We start from the raw sequence: 22,383 nt of genomic DNA on the forward strand, positions 1-22,383 counted from the left end.
TACATTTTAAAATAAGCACTGGAATCCCTAAAAAAGAAGAAGAAGAAGACATGCCAAGGTTTGTGGGGCTGGAACCCGCTGTGAGCGGTTCCACGGCACTCTTGTCACGCGGAAGAATATAGCCGCTTCAGGGCTGGCTCCACACATGACCGACGCATGGCTTTTGGCTTTGATGCACACTGTCCCCTCTTCCTGGAACGTTCCCCGTCTTTCCACGCGTGGCTCTCAGCCCCTCTGCACTTCAGACCCGTGGGTCGCCAGCCTATCCACTGCTGCCTTCCTCCGGGCAGACGCGCTGGCCGGTGGACACCCCGCAGCACATGCTTCCACACTGTCCCCGGGGCTGCAGGGAGCAGGGACAAGTTGTACTGAGCTCGTCCCCCTCCCAAAGAAAACACTTGCTTTGACGAGTGCGAGATATAAAAATAAATACCGTGTTTTCATGGCCGTGGCCTGTGACTTCCAGTCAACACAGCAAGGGGGCAGGAGGAGTGCGGGCGCACACAGTGGGTCAGGCCCCCGTGGCTGAGCGACTTTGGGGCTGAACTTCCCCGCTGTGCCATTAGGGACTTCAGCTATCAGGAGAGGAATTGCAGTCCTGGCCCAGTAGCTCAATAGGTTAGAGTATCGTCCTGATACACTAAGGTTGCGGGTCCAATCCCTGGTTAGGGCACCTACAAGAACCAACCAAGGAATGGGCAAACCGGTGGAACAACAAATCCACGTTCCTCTCGCTCTGTGAAACAAATAAATAGGAGCCAGCAGTCGGCAGCAATCTCCTGGGCCTCTCACATGGGCACAGATAAATACCCACTGTTACTGTTACCTAGAAAGGCAAGAGGCCTTCCAGCAGCTCGGGAAAACACAAGCTAAAGGGTACAGGTCCCCACTGGTAACTGTCCCCTGAGGCCGGTCCCTACACGCAGTATTGCCGCTGAAGAATGTTGCGTCACCCTGGGTTGTTTTTAATCCTCCTTTAAGCTACGCTAGCAGGGGGTAGCTGCGTGACGTGTGAGTCGGGTGGCAACCCGCGGCAGGTCCCCAGTGCCCTGTACCTATTTATTGCTGTCCGTTCTGAAGCAGCTGCCTGTGGGGAAACGCTGGCCGAATCCCCAGAGGACATGCTCAGGAGGAAAACAGCAGTCTCCAGCGAAGGCATGGCTTATGGACACCGATCTTTAAAGAAAGACCCATCTGCACTGCCTCCAGATGTTTGCAGAGGACAGACAGACGGACAGCAGGTGCAGTGGCCCTGGAGCAGCCAGCCCTGACTGGCCCCCAGAGCATTTGCGTGGGCACTGAAAGCGGGGAGGGGGGCGGGTCACAGGAAAACCCAGGGGTGACTGAATCTGAAACAGGGTGCAGATTTCATTTTTTTTCAAATTTTGAAACAATTTAAGGAGACGTATAGGACAGTTGCAAAGGCAGAGGCAGAACCGAGAGTTCCTGGAGACCTGACCCCAGCCTCTCTCGTGCGCAGGTCCGATGTACCCGCGACTCAGTGATCGAAACGCAGAAATTAACTCAACTACGGGCTTTGCGCTGACTCCCCTGGTTCCCCCAGGAGTCCGGGTGCCCACTCGGCATTTCATCCCCGTGTCTCCTCCACCCTGCGACTGCTCCTCAGTCTCGTCTAGTTAGTCATGACCTTGGCATGTTTGAAGAGCACCCGTCGGTATTTTGCACCGATTCATTGTATTTGTAAAAATCTGTTGGAAGAAGTGATCCTGGCCTGGGAGGCCCAACAAGCTCCAGCCTGCAGGGCGAGTCAGGGCGCAGGTTCTGTGTGGCCGGTGCACGAGCTGAGCGAGAGTGGGGCTCGAGTTTTTTAGTGGTTGAAATGGTTACAAGAAGACGATTTCGTGACGTGTGGATATTATCATGAAATGCAGTGCCCACGACTGAGTCGGATTGGAACGAGGCCACTGTCACTCCTTCCTGGACCATCGGCGGCCGCCCAGCCCCTGGCCCAGCTCAGGACCGGAGACAGAGCCCCGCTGGCTGGCAGAGCGGCGGTGTGTGCTCTCTGGCCCCTCGTGGGGACAGTCTGCCGCCCCCGATGGAGAGCGGGTGCGGACTGCCATGCACTTGCATTCGACAGCTAAGTCAGCCACGAAAAGGGCACTGACGCTTCAAGTTCATTCATTCGATCATCCCACAAATATTTATCGAGGGCCCATTGTCAAAACCAGCTGGGAGTGCTGACTGGCGCTAACACCGTGGCGTTGGGAGAGGTTCGCTTTCGTCAAACCTCTTCCCAAGTCCGGGGCGTGGCGTCTGCCTGGAGCAATAATAGCTGCTGTCCTATTTCTAGCGCTACCTCCTGCCAGTAACTACCTCTTCACTCGCTCCGTCTCCTCTAACCCTCACAGCCACCCCAGGAGTCGTTCCAGGAGGAAACTGTGGTTTGAGAGAGTGGCCACCCCAAGGGCACCCAGGAGCTATTAAAGAGCAGAAGCAGCAAACCAGCCCCGCCTGGCCGGTGGCTCCCAGAGCTGAAGCACCGGTGGGAGGGGCATGGGGTCTGGAGTGGAGAGGAGGGTGATGGAGGAGGCTCTCGGTGGTTCCGGCTGCTATGGGACAGGCCCCGGAAGCCTGCAAGCAACAAACCAGGATGGGTCAGCCGGTAGCCGGAGGCCCCATCTGAAATAGCGTTCTTTTTTTCAAAGGGGCATCGCCGTGTGCTGCTTGGTGGTCAGTGATTTGTCCCTACGACGTGATGCACGAGCCCCACGACCCCACATTCAGTGTCTCCTGCCTCCCTCTCTGGCGTCGCTGCTCTGCTGGAGATGCAGCCTGAGTGCTCCGCTCGCTTGGCAGGAAGGTCGCCCTTGGATGAACGTCCTTCCTGCCCACGACCTGTGTGGCCAGCAGGCTGGGCCTGCCCAGGATGGGAGGGGGAGGCGCCCTCCTGGGGCTGACAGGGTCCAGCCACTGTGGGTCCAAAGGGTCGCCGGTCAGCTGTGCTGCAGACAGTTATTCTAATACATGTGGTCGACAAGCGTGAAATCAGAGCGCGCCGGATGCGGCGAGAGAAGCTGCTGGTTGGCGTCCAGACTGCATCCAATTCTGTTATTTTTTTGAAGAGAACAAGTCATTTGAGGGTTTCCTGTCCCCTAAAATGTCCCCAGGAACTTTTTAACTGGCTTGGAAATACGTCTCCAAAGCCCTCCACAGCTGCAGAATTGGTTCATAGAGTTTGTTTTTCTTTTGGTGTTTTTTTTTTTTTTAAGAACAAAATGTAAACCAGCTGTGGTGACACAGTGTGATCGGTGGTGCCTGCAGAGGCTCAGCCCACACTGTCTGTCCCGAGGTCGCAGTGACACAGTCTGGCTCAGGGTCCGAGGGTCCGAGGTCCCGTCCCCTGTTCCGGAGTGCTCCAAAGCTCCCCTATGCCGGCAGGGTGGCGGGGAAGGGTGGACTCTGTGCACCGATGAGGCTGCCGCAGTCCTCTCTCTCACACACACCTGGCTCCTTAGCACAGCGCACCTTGGCGGGGGCCAGAAATGTTCCTGGAAGGCTGGTTCCTCGGGAAGGACCTGGTGTGGGTGGGAGGGGGTGCTGGACTGAGAGGGTGTGGAGCAGAACCTCTGGCACATTTGCCTGAATAAGGAGACCTCGCAACTGAGGACAAAACTCTAACATCAGACCGTAACTTTCACCCATAGACGCGATGACGGTACTTTATTTTTAAGGCCAAAACAGTGCTGAAAACTTAGTGACGTTCCCTGAACAACCCCGGAGCTGGGGGACTGGCCCCGTCTTTGCCCACTGCAGCGTGTTCTGAAGCCCAATGGTGTGTGAGGCAGCGGATCAAGCCCGTGGGTGTCTGCTGTGTGTGGGGCAGGGTGGGACGGGGGCGGGGAGGCTCACGGACTCTGCTTGGGAGCTCTGCCGGGCCACTGGCCTTGCGGTTTGTGGTCCAGGTGTGAGCACAGGGCTCTGGGCGCTTTGTGCATGCTCTCTGACAGCTGCCACCCAGGGTGACCATGACCGGTGATGCTCCTCACAGCGGCCACACACAGCTGCTCGGGTGTTTTGCTGATTGGAAGCCATACGCAAGAGACTCTCAGAGGCCCGGAGCCTAGGAGCAGGAGGGGGCATTCCAGTCCACACGAGGCCACATTAGGCCAAGGGGCCAGGGTTCACCCGAGGGGAAGGGAATGAGGTCAAACGTTTCATTAGGAGGGCCTGCAGCTGGCTGAGGCCCTCCCTGCCCCCAGGGACTACACCACCTCTGTGTCCCATTCAAATCCCCCTGTAGGCCGCCTGGCCTTGCTTTGCTTGCCTCTGCCCACTTGCCTGTTTTGCAAACAGCGGAAAGTCCAACTTTGTGAATTCCACTGCTTTTAATGCCTAAACGTTCTAGAGATCCGAGTGGGGGGAGGGAAAGTACCGCCTGGTGGGGGAACAAACCCCACACACAAAGTCCTTTGTGCCTCAGACATTCCTCACAGCCTCACTGACCGTCCGTAGGACCTTGTCTGAAATCGGGCGACATGGTAAAGCCAAGAATTTCAGTCGCGAATATTTCTGCAGTGATTTCGTCTGGAAGTTCTTCTTCAAAGCACATTTCTGAGCCTAACCAAACAAGAAAACAAATGTCTTCATAATCTCTAGGTTTTCCACTCAGAAGCATTTTTCAAAAATACAAGGAAATGATACTAATAAGTGAGAGGGGCTCTGGGCCGTGGTTTCTCTTTGACTCCTTGGAACACCCCCACCTCCTCCCCCACCCTGTGGAAACCGGTGAAAATCCTTCCCTTTGCAGCCGGGACCACTTGCCACCTGGGTCTCTGCGAGCCTCCTGGGAGAGCCCTGACGGCGTGGTATGGCTGGGTTTTTGTTTGGAGACACTTAGGAACACAATGTAAATACGTAACAACGGGAAAGTTACATTCCGAGACTCCATGTAAACAAAAAACAGTGGGGTGGGGCATGCAGGTTGGCATCGGGATGCAGGCAGACACCGGAGTCCAGACTGGGCCGAGGAGCCCTGTCTCGTTTGAAACTGCGGACAGACGGTGCAAGGAGAGGGGGAGGGCAGCCCGGCGAGCAGTCTTTGCTCCTGACTGCAGTTGCAATGCCCGCGCTGGCCCTGACCACCGTGGGGTCATCAGCCTGGCATCCCGGGCTTGTCACTGGATGCCTTTGTACACGGGCCGGCCCGGGGACAGTCTGCACTGCTTCCTCCCGAGCTTACACTTGCCACCCAAATTTCAGGGCCACGTTCCTCCCTCCAAGGGACTAGAGGGAGGCAAGGGGGCCTCAGGGAAGGAGCGACGGGTGATCGTGGAAAACTGGGAAGACTGGCAGCCAGAAGTCGGCTTGTGCTGCCTCTCCCACTCAGGCCCCTCTCGACAAGTCCTCTCCTGCTGAATCGGCTTCCGAACTGTACCTGCCCGCTGTGGCCAGGACTCGCCCACCCGAGCCAGTCAGACAAGGACCGGTCAGTGGGCGGAAGGCAAAAGCAAGGCCAGAGGCACAAAGGAGACACAGACACGGCCACCGCTCATGCGCCCATCAGGAGAAACCGCCACGTCCATGGCGACAGCCGACGAGAGACCCACCGCCCCGACAGCGCCGCCCCCATACCTCTGTTGGAGGAGGCCGCAGGCTCCAAGTTCCAGCCCTCGGGGTGCAGGCCCAGCAGCGTCTCAAAGCAGTCGGACATCTCCTCCTCCGTCATGTGCTCGCCTGGGGACCACAAAGGGAAAAGGCGGCGGTCAGCTCTCGCTCAGGACTGCGCACGACAGGGAGTGTGGCAGCATCCTTGTGGATCCGAAAGGGAATGATTCCTCGATTCCCTTTTCCCGAAACACAAAGGCAATCGACGGGGGGGAGTCCCATGTCACTGTCTCACACGCTTCCCTACGTGGCGTGTAACAGGGACCGCCCCAGGGGACCGGCTCTGGGGTGTGGAGGGAGAAATCGGCCAGAAACTGATCCAGGCCGCCGCCCTCCGCTTTTTTCACACTCTCTCACACCGGCTCCCCCGTCTGACCACGACGGAACGGTCACCCACAGAGAGAGCCGACTTGACCGCCTCACATAAAATACTGAGGACGACAGCAGGGGGAAAGGCAACATGTCACTTTGGTGCGGTGGCATGTCCCAACCGCATCTCATCCTTGACAAGTGAGGACGCTGAGTCCCGAGGTCTCGGGAGCTGCGAATGTAACTGGCAGGTGCCCGAGCTGGCCTCCCCGTCTGCCGGCTGTGCGGGCCACCAAGCGCGTCCCGCAGGCGGAAGCCTGTCAAATCGAAGACGCCAGGGGTGTGTCCCCCCAGCTCACCTCTGCCCGGTGGGAAGGGCCCAAGGAGGTTACAAGATACCCCTGTGTGCGCGCACCTTTCGTTAGAAGCAGTTTCAGGAAGTCCTCCCGTTGAATGACTTTCTGTCCTTCGGAGTTGGGGTGGCCCAGGATGTCGAAGCTCCTCTGGATGGCATTCATGGTGTTGCCAAAGGGCGGCCGGTGATTCAGGTAAATTTTGAGGAAATTGGGCAAGTTGATTCTGTCAATCATCCTTCCAGAGTCCACGTACTCACTAAATTTGATTTCATTAAACATGTCTTCAATCTAGGGAGGAGGTTTTTAAAGAGAAGAGAAAAGAAGAACTGTGATAAGCAGAGAGGCGCTTTGGATGTACTTCTTGTCCGCAGTCAGCTCGGGGCACGGGCGGACCGTCTCCCCCGAGAACGAAACGCAGCACTTGTGGCCCCCGGTTCCTCCAATGGTGAGGTTGTTAGAAACAGGGTCAGGGCAGGGGTCGTTAGATGCGATCACACCGGAGCAGGGCGGGCCTTGAACCCAGCGTAGCTGGTGCCCGTGTAAGAAGAGGAGAGAGACACATGGTGGGGAGGGGGGAATAGTCCTGGGGTGATGGGGGGCAGAGAGTGGAGTGACACAGTTTCAGTGAAGCAATGCCGGGGATCCGCTGCTGGTGACCGCCGGAAGCCAGGAGAGGCGAGGAAGGGTCTCCCCTGCGGATTTCACAGGGCACGCGGCCCTGCGGGACCCTTGACTCCAGACCTGGGTGAGAGGGGAGACTTCTTCTGTGTCGGGCCACCCAGTTTGCGGTGGCCGTGCCCCGTTTGTCAATGATGCGAGCGGGGCACGAACACTGTTTCATTTCATCGCTTTTCACTGAAGTGTCACATATTGTAGCAACTACCGCCTTGCTTCCTGAGGCAGATATTCGTTTTATTGAAAAGACGGAATCCTCAAGAAGTCAGCGATTAGTTTATATGAATAAGGGGATCACTTAGTGTGGAAGACAAATCTAGGACCTACGGCCCTCATAAGTTTCTTAGGACGATTAACTGCACCACAATTCCTTTTTCCGTTCTTTCCTTTTCATTCTGATTCTGCAATATTCTATAAAGGCCAGAGATTATATGGAAGGCATGTATAGCTTATGTGGTACAATTTTTAGAATGAACACCTAAGAAGCCACCATTCATTGAAAAGATTGACGCAACTGACAAATCTCCAGCCAGACTCACCAAGAAAAAAAGAGAAAGACTAAATTACTAAAATCAGGAATGAAAGGGGGGATACCAGGCCCACCTGACAGAAAGAAAAAGGTGTATGGACAGCTACACACCAACAAATCAAATAACGCACACAAAATGGACAAGTGTCCAGAAAGATACTCATGACCAAAACTGACCCAATAAGAAACAAAAAATCTGAGTAGACCTGTAACAAATAAGGAGATTGAATTGGTAATTCTAAGACTTCCGCCGGTAGAGTCTACCAAATACTTTAAGAGGAACACCAATTCTCCACAAACTCTCCCAAAAACAGAAGAAAAGGGAACACTTCCCAATTCATTCTCCGAGGGCCACTTCCTGATTCGGAAAGTCATTCTTTTGTGTATTTTCCAGATTTCTAGAATAGAGCAAAGGGTGCTGACATGCCTGTGGACTCGGACGGGAGCACGGTGCTGGTTGATGCAGTTTCCACATGGGGCTCTGTACGGGACTGGCCAAACGCAAGGAGGAGAGAAATCCTTACAAAACTGAACGAACAGCGCCGCCCCTCGCTGCCATCGGCCTGGGCGGCATTTCTGTGCCGTGCGCGCTGCACTCGGCTGAAACCCGCAAACCTGAACTACCCCAGGCAAAGGGCTAGCAATGGGGAATTTATTTTAGTGTCTACATTTTAAACTAATATGTCTCCCAACAAATTGTGGGTGTCGGAAATTTCCAGAGACAGAAGATGAGAGCCACAGAAAAGTGGGAGACGATGTTCCCCCCAGAACATGAACTCTACTTTGGTCTGTGGAATGAATTAGGAAGTGAATCTATATTTGTACACAAAATTGATCAATTATTTATTACCAGTTTCTCCCTGGCCACTCAATAAATGCAGAACAAAAGTTGAAAGAGCACCAGTGTGAAGCATTGCCGAACATCAACCCGCCTGGGACGCCCCAGGGTCTTGGTCTGGCCCCAGATATCAAGTAAAAAAAAATAAAAACCTCTTCCAATCCAATCACCCACCCATCACAATTTCTGTGAAAAATTTGGGGCATTTCTTTCCATTCTTTTTCCATGGATATAAAATATATATGCTCATTTTATTTTTGCAAGATTTGTATCACGTATACACACACACATTCACACACACGCACTTTTGTATCCATTTATTTTCTTTTAACATTGTGTCTTAGTAATCACCCAGTATTTTCAAAGAAGCCGCATATTCTCAATGCAACTTTCTGGGAACGGTCTTTTGAAGTAACATCATTGGTTAGAATACACGTAAACAATAGTTGATTGTATAAAAGCAGCTTTAAATGGTAACACTGTTTCATATATAGCATTTATTGAGTTTCTATTATACACAATTGCATGTTAAATTACATATAATTTTATCTATAAATAAAACACTATCCAGCAGCATATTCTTTACATATTGTACTATGTAATTTTAATAGTGTTATTATATACATGTGCTATTTACTACTCACTGTGAGCCAGTGGAGAGTGGAGCTAAAAGTATGATCTTTGACAACAGACCTAGATTCCAACCCTGGGTCTGCTACTGTCTCATGTGACTCTGGATGAGAAACTTAACGTTCCTCTTCCTCAGCTTCCTCATCTTGAAAAAGGGTGTTATATGCTAAAACATATGCATTGGACTATTTCTTAAAAGATTTTACTTTTAGAGAGAGGGGAAAGGAGGGAGGAAGAGAGGGAGAGAAACACTGATGTGTGAGAGAGACATCGAGAGGTTCTCTCTCACACACCCCCAACTGGGGACCTGACCCACAACCTAGGCACGTGCCCTGACTGGGAATCGAACTGGTCGAACTGGTGACTTTTTGGTTCATAGGCCAGCGCTCAGTCCACTGGGCCACACCAGCCAGGGCTGTACTGGACTATTTTGAAGCGAATAGTGACAACGGCTGTAAAATACTAAACATAATGCCTAACACATACTAAGCTCTCCACAAGCAGTAATTCTTCGTGCGGTTGTACTTTGTATGCCCTTGCCAATTACACGTAATTATAATATAATATAAATTATACTTTATAATTGCATAAGTTATCATCCAAATGATTATGTGTACATTACAAATGCAATCCATATTTGGCTCAATCCAGAAAGAGCAGACTGGCCCAGAGACAACAGAGGAGCCCCAAGGGGCCTGGCGCTGCTCGTGCCCAGAGGGGGCGCCCATCTCAGCCGGTCAGCGAATGTTCCTGAACACCTGTGATGTCCTGGGCCCTGGCCTGGGACACAGGAAGCAACACCCGGAAGGCTCCATCAGGGCTGCTCTCAGCCCTGAGGGCCCTTGAGAAGTACCTGGGGGGCTTTTGAAAACTATCCCTGCCCAGGCTCCACCCCTAGGTTTGATTGGCAGGGGTGGGGCTCAGGCGTCGGTACTTTCCTTTCCTTTTTTTTTTTTTAAGAGCCCTCAAGTGATTTTAACGTGGTTGCATACCAGGGCTCTAATGCAGGAGAGCAACATCAGGGACTAGTGGAGCTCTCAGCAAGGTGGGCCTGGAAGGCAACCACGAAGGATCCAGCTGATAGGCGAGAAGGAACACACTCCAGGCTGGGAAATAAGTGTGAGGAGTGGGGTGCGAGGCAGGGGCACCTGTGACCCTCTTCCAAAGCGCCTTCCGCATGTCCCATCGCTGCTGTAACAAATGGCTACACACTTCGAGCCACAAAGTGCACCAGCTGACCTCACAGTTTTCAAGGTCAGAAGCCCGAGAGGGGTCTTGAGGGTTAAGATCAATGTGTCTGTAGGGCTGCATTCCTTCTGGAAGCCCTCGTAAAGAATCGCTTCCTCTCCTGTCCGGGCTTCCAGAGGCAGGCCTCATGGGGTGGCCCGCGGGGCCTCCCACCTGCAAAGCAGCGGCCTCCCTGTTGCTCACTCTGGCCTCTTCCTGCCTCGTCCTGTCTCCGTAGGCTCCAGCCCTGCTGCCCGCTTCTTGAAACACCCTCATGATGACGCCGGGCCCCCAGGCCGACCCAGGGCTCTCGCCCCTCTCAGGCCCCTTAATCACACACACAGAAAGTCCCTTTGCCGTGTACGGTGACGTATTCACAGGTTCCAGGCATCAGGACACGGACCTCTTTCGGGACCTCTGTTCTGCCTGCCTTGCCTTCCTTCCGGGCTGAGAAGCCCTAAGCAGGCGGGCTAGCAGGCGGGGTGCGGCCCAGCCGTCCAAGGCTCCGGGGCGCTCTGCGGGCAGAAGACGCCAGCAGGTGCTCCCAGTGCTCGGCTGGCAGACGTGCTGTGCTTGGCTCCCGTGGCGCCTTAACAACCAGATTTTATATGGCAGTCTGGGCTTCGAGCTCCTCTTGAAAAATCAGGGCGTCTGGTGGTGGGAGGCCTGCATTTCTGGATGGTTTGATTTGGGTGGAGCTGGGAAGAAAGTGTCCCCTCCAGGGAAAGGTGTCCTCTGGCAGTGACAGCATGACATCCAGGCAACTGTGGTCCCTGCCCTGTGCCAAGGTCTTTTCAGAGTCCCCTCTGGCTACCCCACCCCCAGGGTCTAGATCCTATGCTCCCCTATTCTGGACCACCTCTCCCCCTCCAAGTGCAAAACTCAGAGAAGCCCAGAATTCCCTCTTTGAACCAGGCCGTACCAAAGGGCGGACAGTCAGGGCAGGTGTTTATTCAGGGCTTGTGGCTTCATTTACAACTTTTAAACACCGAGAGACGCGATACCTGGACCTCCATTGGCACTGCCACCCAGGCCCATAACACGAGGGTGGCCCGTCCGAGGTGGGCCGGGGCCCCTCACCACTCAGGATGGCTTCACTTCCACCTCTGTCGTCCACCCCAGAGGTTTCAGGCTTGTGAGCCCGCTGTCAACCGAAGGCAGCCGTGGGCATCCTCAGAAGTACGTTCTATAACTAAGTTTTACAGCCTCCCTATTAAAAGGAGGGGAACACGACACACCTGAACCGAGACCGTCCCGTTTTTATCAACGGGCGCCTGGTGTGGGCCGGCGTCTTTCGTCATATCGCTAGTCCTACCGACGTGCAGGCCAGGAGGACTCCCTCCTCCTTGCGCCTACTGCCCAACACACAGTCTCTAGAACATGCTCCACAAACCAGGGAGTCACCTGGGGCAGTCTGTCGTCTCTGGCCCCTCCCTGCATGGGTTGGGGGGTGGGGTTTCTGTGTAGGGCCGTGAAAGTACGCTGGGATCTGTCGGTGTGGAGGCTTGCCCAGCTCTGGGAACAGGCTAAAAGCCGCCAAAGTGTACACTTTAAAGGGAGGAAGGCTAGGCACCTGGCAAATCTCAATAAGAGTTCTTAAAAAGAAAGGAAGATCCCATGGAGGGGAAGCCAGGGCAAAGGCAAGTAGAGAAGCAAATAATATTAGTGTTTTTCAATATATATTTCTCACTGTCACTACGATCTATCCTTTTAGAATCATAAAACGAGTAACGATTAACACACAGTTTCTCTTACAAACTTCAGACGGGGGGTTGGAAACAGGAGAAACAGACGCCCAGCAATTCCGCCCCCTCAGCAGCGGCCAGCACCTGGCACACAGACTGCCTTGCTCGTCGGCACTGGCACACGGGCAGAGACAGAACACCGGGCCCGGGGCCACCCACTGGGCTGCCCACCCGGCCCTGCCCACTCCGGCTCTGCCCTCGGGGGTGGGGGACTGTGCCGGCGTCCCCTCGGCCCCACTTTCCCTGTCTGTAAGGCGGAGATAGTAAGAGCACCAAGTGCCGCGGGGACAGACAGCGGGGCTGGCACAGGCCCTGGCTCGCAGCAAGAGCTGGGGAGAGAAGGCCCTGGTGTTGCTAGCGGTGGTGGTGCCCCAGCATTGTCACCCCTACATTGTTTTCTGGTGGCTGCACGGCGTTGCAGGAGTTCCTTCTTCAAATGCTTTAAGGGCTTCCTGGCTGCTATAGCTCAGGGGTCTGAGCGCCAACCTGCGAACCAAAAGGTCACAGGTTCAATTCCCAGTCAGGGCACATGTCTGGGTGGCAGGCCAGGTTCCCCAGTGGGAGGCGTACAAGAGACAACCACACACTGACATTCCTTTCCCTCCCTTCCCCTCTTTCTAAAAAGTAAATGTTTTTAAAAAATGCTTTAAGTGTGAAAAACAGAAATTGGCCTGTCTTGCCCTGACCTCTGAGCCAGGGTCACTATGTGGGGACTCACAGAGGACCGGGAAGGCCTTTGGAACGGGGGAGCCATTCTCTCCCCTTCGGGATGGAAACACCTCCTGACATTTATGTTTTGGGGCAAATACAACGTACAGAGTGCAACTCTCTGGATGCCCACAGGGTCTTCCTCGGAGCAGAAACTGCGTGCCCGACCCTTGGCTCAGGTTCCTCCTCCTCTCCCCCCGGGGAAGGCCGTGCCGCAGGGCTGCGGCCCCTCCATCCCAGCTGGGACCTCGGTTCGGCCGCGAAGATTAGCACACAGGGCTTGGGGAGGGTTTGCTAGTTTACCTTCCTGGGTTTTGTTCTGAATACAAAAGCAACACAAACTCCATGCTTGCAGTTAAGAAAAGCTAAATATTACAGAAATGCATGCACAAGGCCCCCATCCAAGACCACAGCTGGTCCTCATTTGGAGTCCCCCCACCTCGCCCCGCAGCCTGGGGACATCTCCTGAGCCCCACGGCGATGAGCACCCACCTCCCAGAGGCACCCCATCCACACGGGCCAGGTGAGCAGCAATGAGACAGGAAATGACCCTAAGAGCGAGCATTCACTCAGCCCTTCCTGCGGCCTCTGCTTCGTGGGCGTCGCGTCCTTGCCTCCTCGCCCAGCGTGGGGCAGCCTGTCCGATTCCCAAACCCATGCCCTTACCCACACCCAGCTTTGGTAAGGAGTCTGCCCTTTAGAAACGTCTTTACAGGGAGTCTGTTTCGGAGGGGTGCACCAGCTCGCCCCGTAACGTTCCTTCTGATCCGCTTATGCAGCGAGAAGGTTACAGTCGCACACGGACCTACGCCGATTGTTCTCAGAGGTCGTTTTCATACGTGACCTGTGCCGCAGCTGTCCTTGTTTTCGCTCTGCCTACCTTCTCCTCCGACGGGTAAAAGCTGATGGCTCTCATGACAAAGGGCACCTCGGACAGGTGGATGTGCTCCGACACTCTCCGGGTCTCCATTGTGTCGATGCTCTGGCTGCGGAGCTGAGAGTAGTAAAAATAGTCTTCCAGCTCCTGCGTGGAAATAAAATAGAGACACACGAGCCATTTGGCTTAAGTCCGAAGCACCCATTAAGACTTCAAGGGCATTTTTAAGAGCGTGTACTTGGGGCCCAGTGGGAAAAAGAGCTTTGGGACAAAGCAGGGGGGCTGACCCCCGATGAGTGGGTTTTGTTACCCGGCAGTGTTTGCTCCGAGGACAATTACCCTGTAGAATTTTCCTTCCCTGCCTCCGGCCACCAGACTGTAGAACGGGGTCAGGTCTTCTCCACCAAGAGACACAGCGGCTTCCAGGGCCCTGGACGGTAGAGGAAACGGGGCTGTTAGAAAGCTCTGGGCACCGGCAGCCTCAGCCCGGGGGCCATGGGGCGCCACAGGCCTCTGCAGGTGGTGCCAGCGCAGCTACGACTCGGGTCTCTGGGAACAGGTGAAGAACGTGCCCTCCGAGATGAAGCTGAAAATGAAAAACTCAACTGCAGGGGCGGCACCCCGCGGAACAGGGCACTGGCTTTAATGATGGTGACATTTACTCACGGATGACAGGGTAGGTCCTTGGCCGATTGTCTGGGGTCTTTGGGGAGCGAGTCGCTGCTGAGGGCAGGTGCCTGTGTGCTGGAGCCCGGGTCCTCCGAGGCAGAGGGCCTCGGCGTGTCACTTTGGAGCTGCGCGTGGCCGGGGCCAAAGGCCCGGGGTGCTCCCGGTGAACTGCCAGCACTAATTGCTTCCATGAAAACGCGGGAGGCCGCAAGGGACGCATGCCAGTCAGACAAAAATAACCCTCTGCTCTCTAACACGGGTCAGGGTTTCCCAAAATAGGCCCCGTAGGTAGGGAAACCTACTTTTTGTATGAGACCGACTTCGCCTCGCACAAAATGCTAATAATAATGTAAATCATTATAACAATCCAGTAACTGGATTTCTGCTAATCAGGCCACTAGCCTCCTTGTGGGCGATTACAACACACTTGGGCGTGGACCACAGCAGGGAAGGGGTTTAGAATCCAGACTCCGGACTCCTGGCTCTGCTGGGCGCAGGCGGCGTGGCCACAGGCAAGGAATTACCCTCCTTGAGCCTCGGGAATGACTGCAGGGTCCGCCCCGCAGGCTGCTGCGAGAATTAAACAAGTGGACACGACAGAGGGGTTGGCACAAAGCCCTTCATTTCTGCCCTGTGATGAATGTTTGCGGGGGTGTGGGCTTGAATCGGGGACCTGGCGAGACTCCCCACCCCGCCCCTTACTCTGTCCATTGCTTGGGGAGGTCTGCAGCCCCTCGGCGGAGCAGTTTCCAGGCCTGTACGGTGGGGACAGAGACGGGGTGGCTGGGAGGCTGAGGCCGGACGGCGTGTGGGAAGCGCTTGGACAGGGCCTGGTCCAGAGAAGACTCGGTGCAGGGTGGCTGCAGTCGTTACCACCGCTGACGGGGTACAGGTGGGCCCCCACACCTCTCCTAAGAGTCAGCCACAGACTGCGCTCAGTCCTCTTGCCGGGCCCTGCCCCAGTCCTATACGAGGAGGCTGCTTTAAGGTCTGGAGTCGGCCCGTTCTCCACCTGGGCCTGGGGGCCTGGGGGCCTGGGGGCCAATCTTCAGCCAGCTCTTAGCTCCGATATTAGCCATCCAGGCAGGTGTCCAGCTGAGGAGGTCCCCTCTCCGTGGCCCCCAGGCCAGGCTCAAGCCTAGTATGAAAGGCTCGAGGGGCAGTGAGGCCGCATTTGGCCATGTGGTTCTGGAAGAAGACCAGGCGAAGGCCGGAAGTCACAGGGAGGAGCCTGTCAACACCAGCAGAACCCAAGGGGACAGGGTCACGAGAGCTCTGGACTCTCTGGGAACAGCCCTCTGGTGGTCAGAACTATACTATGGCCCCCGCTTCCTGGCTACTGTCAAGTGACAGGAGAGCCAGAGGGATGGGAGTGGGGCTCGTCCAACCGGAGCTGGGCTGGTCACTCTCTCTGGGGAGAGGAGCAGTTTGTGATACTGGGGGACAGTCCGTGGCTGTGTTCCAGCTAAGTGACAAAATCAGTCCTTCAGAGGATGAAGCCAACAGCAGAGCTGAGCACAGAGCACACGCTGAGGGCACTGAGGGCGCCTGTCCCTGCGCCTCCTGCAGGCTGGTCACCTGAGGCCCCGATGACCTTCCCAGAGAGTCCCTCTTTCTGCCTAAGCTGAGTTTCTAACACTTGCTACAAAGAAAAGAGGTCACTTGGGCACAAAAGGGAAATACATTTACTGAAGACCTACTATGTGCTGGAAATACACACAGTAGTTCTGGGAAATGAGCTAAAGCTCGAGAACTCACCACTACCGAACTGGGCGACAGCATTCCCATTTAACAGACAGAGAAACTGAGACTCAGAGAAGTTAAGGGACTTGCCTGAGGTCACACAGCAAGTAGGTAGGAAAGGTGGGGTTTGAACCTGGGTCTTTCTGCTCTTGTGTGAGCAGGGCAGCGGGATTGCAGGTGGGTGTGAGGTTGAACATAAAAAAGCGATGAGGGATTCTAAGGCAGATGCCAGACACAGAGAGAAAAGGGCGGCAGGCTAGCAAAGCTGGGGAGGAGAGGAGGATGCTCAGAAGGAATTCTGGGGGGAAGGAGGGAGGGGGGCCTCCAGGGGAAGGCCCAGTGTGCTGCAGTGAGAGTACGGGGCCCCGGAGAGCCCCGATTAAAGCGACTGGAACTGGAGAGGGTTTCTCATCTTTGTTTCCCCTACAACGCGCACCATCGCGACTAGTGGTGAATCTGTTTGTTTACTCTAGGGTTTTTACATTCCTTCCCATTAGTGAGGCGCTCAACATATTAAGACCCCAGAAGCAGCAATGAAGTGCTAATTAGTTTATAATGATCCTTTGTCCCCACAACAGATTAAATTGGAATTCTCAGAACCTGGACTCTGGCCAGGCCCAGGAAAGCCATTGGAAAGCGCCTCCCCACCCCCCGCCCCCATCTCTACCATTCCAGATCCCCAGATGACTGAGAAGTGGACAGAAATGAAAAGGGAAGATTCCGGTCTCCCACCAGTCCCGGGTAACAGGTTAGGTGTCAAGGAACCAAGTGGCTCGTTGGTGGCAGAGCTCACATCCAGCTTGTCAAACCCCCAGGCCCCGAGATCTGCTCTCTTGGACAAATGTCCAAGCAGCAGCATGATCTGAAAGCACCCCGACGCCAGAGCAGGCTGGCCTGGCTGCACCTGCTCGCGTTCAGGGTGAGAGAGGCGTGCACCTGGCAGGGGGCATGGGGATGCTCTTCCTGGGAGTCACGTGCCGAGTCTGTCCTCTCAGGAAGGGAAGGGCCTCTGAGCTGTGTCTCCCCCACTCCTCCATGGGACACTGCCAGGCAGGGGCAGTCTGAGGGGCAAGGCTTAAAGCAGCAGCCGGGGACAGGGATAGGTCTGCCCTGCGGCAGCTCCCTGAATTTAGGAGCTGACAGGATTGCCTGGGCCTCGCCCCTCTTTCAGTAAGAAAGATCCTGAGCTCAGAAGCAAATGGCTTCACAAGGAAGGAGAAAGGACTCGTTCATTCACTGCGGCCTTGGCTCTCTGCTGGGTGCTTTCCAGACACTAACCTGCGGAGCATTATGAGGAGACCCTATAAAGTCCCTGTTGTCGTCCCCATTTCACAGACAGGGAACCTAAAAACCAGAGACATTGGGGAAGCTGCCTGGGACCCACAGCTGGCAGAGAGAAGCCACGGGTCCCGATTTGAACCATCTCAACGTCACACATTCTCTGGTGCCCAACCGTGGAATTCTCCAGACCCATCCTAGGTGGAGATTCTCGACTCAGGGCAGGGGGCTGGGATGAGTAGGCGGAAAATACATATTTCAAGTAGTCGCTTCCTATCTCTGTAACACACACTTCAGAGGCTTGGGCTAGGTCTGGCTGGCTGGTGTGGATCTGCAGACGACAGAGGGAGAGGCCTTCCAGGGGCCACAGGGGACCTAGGTGGAATCACACCAACTTGACCGCAAATACCGCCGGTCCCTGAGTCAGAGGAACAGGCTTCTGTCTCCTCGTTCACAGGAGTGGACGTCACAGGGAGCGGCCAGCAGGCAGGACCCGGTCGCTGCTTTGTACCTGCAGCCCCGGCACAGAGCCTGGCACGTGCCTGGGTTCAGCGCCTGTCTGCTGTTGCTGAGTGGAAAGAAGGGGCCTGCCCTTGACACCTTCCTCCTGGGCCACGCCTCTCGCCCCTTCACGCACCTGAGGTTGATTTCCCACTGTGCCACGGATCGGTCGCGTCCTCCTGCTGTGAAGGCGTGGCGACCGTCGTAGGAGAGGGCCAACCCAGCCACCCCGCTTGGGTGGCAGACAATAGCAGAGGTCTTATGCGGGTTGCCATCAATGGGTAAAATCTGCAGGCCAACCTGGGAGGGAACGTGTGATCGGGTATCGGCTCAGATAACGGGCCCCGGGCGTGGTCACATGTGACCCCCTAAGGTGCTCCTGGAGGGCCCCGTGTGCTGGGAACCTTCTTGGGGTGCGAGAGTTGCATTTCGTGTGGTGGGGGGTCGCACACACTGACCCCCGCAGGGGGGTCCCCTAGGAGAGAGACACCAGGTTCCAGCGGGGACACAGAAGGGAAGCTTGCCCCCTTTCTTCCTAGTCAGATGCCCACGGTTTCCCAGAATAACCCTACCATCCTCTGGTTTTAGGCTTTCCAATGCAGATCATCCATTAAACGTACAACTAAGTGTAACTAATCTGCATGTCTTTATTTTTTCCACGTAAGTCAGTCAGGAATTAAAACCCCTCTGGTGGGCTGTGTGTCTGCTCAGAAATGCCTTCTAAGAGTCACCCCCACTCATCTACGGGGGTTTCCACATCGCTGTGGACCCGGATGGAAGGGGCTGGGCTGGGCCAAGAGACCGAGCATCCTTTTCTTTTCTTTTTAATTTATTTTTTAAAGATTTTATTTATTTATTTATTTTTAGAGAGAGGGGAAGGGAAGGAGAGAAACATTAATGTGTGGTTGCCTCTCGCACACCCCCTGCTGGGGACCTGGCCTGCAACCCAGGCACGTGCCCTGACTGGGAATCGAACTGGCGACCCTTTGGTTTGCAGGTCAGCAGTCAACCCACTAAGCCACACCAGCCAGAGCCCAAGCATCCTTGATATAATACTTGGGACCAACTGCCACTCAAAATACGCAGAGCCACCTGACAGAGGTGTACCGCGAGGCGAGAGAGAGTACCTTGTCTCTGTTGATAAACACCAAGTAGCGTTTGTGCAGCTCGACAGCCTTTCGCACCGGGAGGAGCTGTAGCTGCTCCATGGGAGAGCCGAAGACCGGCCCGAGGAGTGTCTTTCTGCAGGAGAAAAAAGAAGCCCGTCTTCAATCCCGCCAATCGGAACATACACAGGTTTTCCAACTGGCTACCTTTCATGATGCCCTAACACATTTAAAGTCTGAATCTCTTGTCTTGTCAGTCAGCGGAGCCCATGCCTAAGAACCTCTCTCCACTGCCGCTCACGGCTGCCGTAAATTGGGGGCAACAGCTCCCAGCAGCCAGCGCTCCCGGGAAGCTGCGTGTGAAGAATGCTTGTAGCTGTGGAGGCTCTGACTGGCCCCCTTGACAGCTGAGTGAAGAGAACATCATGCCTCGAGAATGTGTACACGAACAAGGCGGCGGCGAGGAAGTGACACGCGCTGGCAGGGTGCCAGCAAACACCCCTTCACCGGAGGCAGGCTGGTGGCAGGCCAAGAGGTTAGAACGTCGTCCCAGACATCTGACCCGCGGGCCTGTGTGCAGCACCCCCGTTTCTGGAACGCTGTCTGTGTATCCGGTGATGACGAACCATATCCCCGCAACGGGCAGACTTCTTTAATTCCGTCTCTCACACTAATTAGGAACCAGACAGGACTAAGCCCAGAGCTGCATTTTCCTGGAGCTGGCAAAGCCTGAGCCTCAGGCCCCCTTGCTTAACACCTTCTGAGGCTCTGGAAGAGCCCTAGCCATTTTTCATTCTTAATTATGTACCTTAAAAAAAAAAAAAAGGAGGGCCCACAAAATCGAGCATGCTTGGCAGCCTGCTACACCGGGATGCGCCCCGCGTGCGGCCGGCCGGCAGCGAGTTCGCCTCATTGGATTCTGAGCGCCTCGCTGTCCGGGTGTGTTTTCTCCCGGGGCCCCTGCACCCAGCCAGCAGCTGGCGGGGAAGTGGATGCTCCAGATACAACTGCTGAATGCGTGAACGCCAGACCCATCCAACAGCCCTTCATTTACATGTTGCTTTAAATCATAAACAAACAAACAAGCGAGATCAAGCTATTCAGCCTGTGCCTCGGCTGAACCCCTTATTGGTGAAACAGGGCCAAGGACGGTACTTACTTACCCCGCGAGACTGGGGAGCATTAACTAAGTAAATATACACAAAGCGCTGAGAGCAGTTTCTGGCGCATAGTAGAAGCTCTAGAATTATGACCTAGCGCTGTCAAGATATCTAACAATTGCATAAAATTAACACGCCTCTTCTGATTGAAAAAGTAGGACACACCGATTGTGAAGAATTTCAGATATGTCGGCCTAAAGTAGGAAATCTAGTCAGAACTACGTGGCGGTGCCCTTTATCCCAAGTCGACTGTGGGAACACTTTGGGCTGCCTGACTCGAGAGTTTTAAATATATATATCTAACCCACGTAACTATAATTTTATGCGAAAAAATATAAATTATATAAATGCAATTTTACATGAAGATGTACTCGTGCTTATTTGGCAACTGGCTTTATTTCACGTTATATCTTGGAGATATTTCCATGTTTCTATGCAGACAGCTTGTCTTTTCCATTTTTTCTTTCTTTTCTAAAAGCGGCATCGTGTTTCAGCGAACTAACAAGCCACCACTTAACTAATCCCCTATTAATGGGCATCTGGCTTGTTTCCATTTTTGAAAATATTTTCCGACAAGACACCCTCTGACTTACGTCTTGGCTGGCTGCGAGCACGTCCGTGGGACGCATTCCTAGAAGGCGGAGATACGATCGGATTTATCCAAGGGTGACGAATCCAATCCTTCTCCCAAAGGCTGCCCGAGTTCCAGCCCCAGCAACAGCAGCTGAGCAGGCCCTTGCCTTGTCTCTGGGCCAGCACCAGGTGCGATCGATCATTTTTATCTTTGCTAATCCGATTTGGGAAGAGGATGTCTGCCTTTCATTTGCATCTCTGATATATCAGTAAGCACCTGCTCCTAGGCTTATTGGCCTGTTTCTGTGAACTGCCTTTTCCTGTTTTTTTAAATATTTTTAAATGAGTTTTTTAAATGGCTTTCGATTTATCATGGAAAGACAATTCCTTTCCAATTAAGGTGTGGTCACAAGGCTTGATTATTCCTGCAAATCACAATGTGCTTTTTGTGAGGGGTTTTACGTGGAAGGATGGAGACGTCGGGGAACCAGACAGAGATGGTGGCTGCCCAACACCAAACAGACTGAGTGCCGCTGGCCTGTTCGCTTCAAAATGGTAAGTTTTCTGTTATGTGAATTTCTCCTCGATACATCACTTCTTAAGAAAGATGCTTTCTGCTAAGTTCAGGTTGATTTCCAAGGGCAGAAACTCCTCAGTGTGCGGCTGCAGGTCCGGTGTCCTCCAGCCCAGCCCCCTGCTCGGCAAACTCGGGTTTTTCTCAGGACTGGGCGTGTCTACAGGATATTCTTTGTCCAAAAAGTCTATGTCCACTGATGATGATGCACAAAGATTCTGAAACCTTCCTAAAACTCTTTTTACATATTTCCTTCAACGGTCTCCTTCCTGTGTTTTAATAGGTTGTGTTATTTTTTTAATTTTGCTGGATTTCTCTCCAGCCCCTGCCACATGGCAGGCGCTTCTCAGTCGCCTTCCCTGTGCTCTTCTACAAAGGACTTTAAAAAAAAAAGACTCCGGGTGGTCGTGGCCTTTTGAGGACCTATCTTACTGAGATACTTTTATGAAAGATGACCTTCCTCATGCCTGGGGCCAGCTGCTGTCGGCCAGGTTTCTGGCTCCCCTCTCCGGAGGTGGGTGGGGGTCACTGAAGCATTCTCACTTTGCCCCTCCCACCTCAGCGCCCTGCCCTTTCCAGTCACGGCCACGAGGCTGCCAAACCACCCGTGGGAAGCAGCTGCCTCCGGGGCTGACTGGTAGGGCCGCGAGGCCAGGCCTGCACCAGGGCCACTTGCGCCAAGTGGGCGACAGGCAGAGCTGGGTTCAAGGGTCAAGCTCTATGACTGGACATTTGACCTTATGCTGTCCCCTCCCTGAACCTCCGTGGGATAACCCCTGCAGGACTGTTCGAGCTGGAAGGAGGCAGCACGTGCGGGCCTGGGCACTGGGTCGGCACAGAGCAGTCAGTACCTGCCGTGGGGAGCGCGCTGGGACCACCGGGCGCAGCAGCACAGAGGCTGACCACAGACGCTCACCTGTTTCCGGATGCAGGAGCTGCTGCTTCGAGACACCGGGCTTTGGATGCCCTGGCCTTGGTCCTTTGGCCTCGCCTCTAGCTACCTTTGCCTCCTAGAACTTTCTCTTGGCTCATGGCTTTAAAGTCCCATGGACTCTTGGCCTCAGTGTGGACTTCCAGCCCAGCCATCCCCACGGACTCCACTCCCCCATTATGATGCACACACGGGTCTGTTTCTGTCCTTGTCATTGGCACCTGGAACAGCCCCTGGCTTGCGTGGGGGCTCAGGAAGTGCTGGGTGAACAAAGGCAGGCAATCGGTGGACTGAACAACTCCTCTCAGAACCAGGAGTAAGAAAAA

The 22,383-nt window shown here is 54.5% G+C and overlaps 1 protein-coding gene across 3 annotated transcripts in view; it reads right to left on the minus strand.

The window, feature by feature from the left end:
- Window positions 1–3,355: 3,355 nt before the first annotated feature.
- Window positions 3,356–22,383, minus strand: part of CFAP251 (cilia and flagella associated protein 251) — a 46,960-nt gene continuing 27,932 nt past the window's right edge. For 2 of the 3 annotated variants that reach the window (XM_071221864.1, XM_071221863.1), the window contains 7 exons: window positions 18,841–18,955; window positions 17,850–18,013; window positions 13,862–13,952; window positions 13,526–13,669; window positions 6,353–6,581; window positions 5,596–5,697; window positions 3,356–3,539 (listed from right to left, as the gene is read on the minus strand). In XM_071221864.1, coding sequence (XP_071077965.1) covers window positions 3,391–3,539; window positions 5,596–5,697; window positions 6,353–6,581; window positions 13,526–13,669; window positions 13,862–13,952; window positions 17,850–18,013; window positions 18,841–18,955 — 994 coding nt within the window. In that variant the 3' untranslated portion in view covers window positions 3,356–3,390. Of the gene's footprint in view, window positions 3,540–3,673; window positions 4,582–5,595; window positions 5,698–6,352; window positions 6,582–13,525; window positions 13,670–13,861; window positions 13,953–17,849; window positions 18,014–18,840; window positions 18,956–22,383 lie in introns of those variants that run through there. The other variant, XM_053927757.1, reaches the window with a different exon arrangement.

Source organism: Desmodus rotundus, chromosome 7 (genome assembly GCF_022682495.2).
Source record: "Desmodus rotundus isolate HL8 chromosome 7, HLdesRot8A.1, whole genome shotgun sequence".
NCBI classification, from domain to species: Eukaryota; Metazoa; Chordata; class Mammalia; order Chiroptera; family Phyllostomidae; genus Desmodus; species Desmodus rotundus.